This window comes from Kryptolebias marmoratus, unplaced genomic scaffold, assembly GCF_001649575.2.
Source record: "Kryptolebias marmoratus isolate JLee-2015 unplaced genomic scaffold, ASM164957v2 Scaffold198, whole genome shotgun sequence".
Lineage (NCBI taxonomy): Eukaryota > Metazoa > Chordata > Actinopteri > Cyprinodontiformes > Rivulidae > Kryptolebias > Kryptolebias marmoratus.
The window spans coordinates 4,904-7,765 of record NW_023665932.1 but is presented as its reverse complement, the minus strand read 5'-3'; the positions used below and the strand labels follow the sequence as shown (position 1 = coordinate 7,765).

General features: G+C 41.7%; 1 protein-coding gene across 1 annotated transcript in view; it reads left to right on the top strand.

The window, feature by feature from the left end:
• Positions 1-6: 6 nt before the first annotated feature.
• Positions 7-2,862, top strand: part of LOC108229541 (NACHT, LRR and PYD domains-containing protein 12-like) — a 7,582-nt gene continuing 4,726 nt past the window's right edge. Inside the window, exons 1-2 of the mRNA XM_025003541.2 lie at positions 7-229; positions 1,837-2,010. Coding sequence (XP_024859309.2) covers positions 9-229; positions 1,837-2,010 — 395 coding nt within the window. The 5' untranslated portion in view covers positions 7-8. The remainder of the gene's footprint in view (positions 230-1,836; positions 2,011-2,862) is intronic.

Below are 2,862 nucleotides of genomic sequence, written 5' to 3'. Positions count from 1 at the left end.
ACTGTCTGATGGAGATGAAGGACCTCTCAGTTCATCGGGACATTCAAGAGTTTCTGAAGTCAGGGAACAGATCAGAGAAGAAACTCTCAGAGATCCACTGCTCAGCTCTGGCCCATATGCTGCAGATGTCAGAGGAGGTTCTGGATGAGTTGGACCTGAAGAAGTACAACACATCAGTGGAGGGACGATGGAGGCTGATCCCAGCTGTGAGGAACTGCAGGAAGTTTCTGTGAGTCCAGATATGTTCATTCCCATCATCAGTCAGTGTAGATCAGCATCTTGAATTATTATTAGTAGTTATTAGAGCCATGGGGGAATTCTGTTTGGATCAAGTTTGAGACACTTTTTAATCTTCATCAGATTAAACATTTTCATAGAAATTACTGAACAAGTTTACAGGGTCAAAGGTCAACTTAGAAATGTTGTATTTGTCTCATGTTGTTCATGTGGACAGATGGGTATTTGGTGGACAAACATCTGCTGAGTTTAAACAGAAACATCAAACCTTTTAAATAATGTGGATAAAAAGACCTCAAAGTTCAGATTGAGCTAAAAGTTGGAGGTAAAAAGTCAACCCTCTGCTGTCCTTTTTCTGGATGAAAGTTTAGTTCCTTTTGAAGAATGGTAAATGGCTTGCACTTATATAGCGCTTGATCTAGTCCAAGGACCCCAAAGCTCCCTACACTACAATCATTCACCCATTCACACACTGATGGCGGTAAGCTACAGGAGAACATAAATCCATCCCTGCTGTCTGAAGTCTGTCCACACAGAGCTCAGAGTCTGACAGGAACCAGATGAAGTCCTCCTGGATCTCAGCTCGCTGCAAATATTCCAGTCCTGAACAGAACTGGTTTCTGAATCCCAGTCCTGGTGGAGTTCTGACCATTACTACCCCCTACTGGTTCATCTGAATAGATTCACACAATACTTCCACAAACATGTTCAGACTGTTTGCAGTAAGGTTGTATGAAGTCCTTATGAGTAATCAGAGTCTTACCTGCAGCAGACAGCAGTCATATCTCAGTGTAGAAAAGCAGGAAGTTCTGTGAGCTGAAACATCTCAAAGCTCCTGAACAAATGTTACATGGTGGACTTTTCCAGCAGTTGACTTTGGCCTCAGACGGCTGAGAAAATGCAGTCAAAGAGTCAAATATTTGTCTGATTTCAAAGTGAAGCAGAGGAAAACTTCACAATGCAGCTTTAGTTTGAGCAGCTGTGAGTTTGGGAGGTTTAAATAGTTTGAATCTTCCTGTAAACTTGATTTGTTGACTCCATGACTCTGAAGCATTGGCCCATGTCTCCCCTGCAGCTGAACAACAACCCCCCACCACCACAAGCTGCTGAGATGTTCTGAAGCTTAAAGCTTGATATCAGCAGCATTATCATGCGTGTGGACGTGAACAGTTGGAGCTGACAGGAACAGGAAGCAAAGAGATCATCTTTCCAGCTGGAACTGTTCACTGAGTTGAACTTTGTCCAAATTTTCTGAGCTGAAAGGAAAAGTAGAAAAGAGTCCAAGTGTTTTTCTAAAGCAGACGTCTTCATTCTGACTCTGGATCAGATCCCACTGACAGACTGTGGACATGATGGAAGCAGAAATGTAACGCCATGTTCCCTCTTTCAGATGCAGATTAAAGCAAAACAAAGATTCTCATTAAAAGAGACTGAAGAGATTCACTGTGTCAGATGGGATAAGATGAAGCCCAGATGTGAAGAGCAGATGTTCATCAGATGATAACATCACTGTTTAGTCATCAGATGGTTTCAGTCTGTGTTTATCAGACAGACTGGCTGATTTTATTACAGCTGACTTTACTTTTTCTATCATTACAGAGCTGCTGGTGCTGAACTCTCAGAGACTCACTGTGAAGTTGTGGCCTCAGCTCTGCAATCCAACCCCTCCCATCTGACACAACTGGACCTGAGTCAGGACAACCTGTCTGACTCTGGAGTGAAGCATCTGTGTTCTGGGCTGGAGAGTCCAAACTGTAGACTGGAGGTTCTGAGGTCAGTTCACTGCAGCTGTTGGAGGTTTTCTATGTTTGTCCAACTAAAATCATTCACAGATACTTCAGAATTTATTGATTTATAAATGTTTCATTCAGTTGAAAAGTTGAACATTTGGAGCACCTTAGATCAGCTCTGGGTCAGAATCAAAAATCCTGGTTCTTGTCAAACCTGGTCTAAATTCTTCTCCACTGAATCCATTAAAACCCAGTTTGTGATTTCTGAAATTTTTCTGTGTAAAAGTAAAAGAGGCTTTAATGTTTGTTGTCATGGAAACCACCTGAGTTCAGGTCCAGTTCAAAAACCTCCAAACTTAGAAAGTTCAAACCAGAGTCTTCATCAGATGTACACTCCTGATCAAAATCTTAAGACCAGTCAAAAAATTGCAAGAATTTGCATTTTGCACTATTGGATCTTAGGAAGGTTCTAAGTATAGATTCACAATGTTAAAAGAAGAAATCAGCATAAGAGACAAAAACATTTGAGCGGGGAATTAATTGAAAACTGCATTTACACTCAAACATGATTTTTTTCAGCTGATCAAAAGTTTAAGACCATAGCTCAAAAAACCCCGAAAACCCCCCAAAACAGAAATCGTGTCAAAAAAAAGGACTCAGTAATGAATAGCTCCACCATTCTTGTCGATGACTTCAAACAATTGTTTAGGCATGCTTGACGCCAGTGTTTCCAGGAGGCTAGTGGGAACGTTGCTCCAAGTGTTGAAGATGGCTTCACGAAGGGCATCCACTGTCTGGAACTGATGTCCATTTTTGTAAACTTCCCTTGCCATCTATCCCCAAATGTTCTCAATTGGGTTTAGATCCGGGGAACATGCAGGGTGGTCCAAAAGAG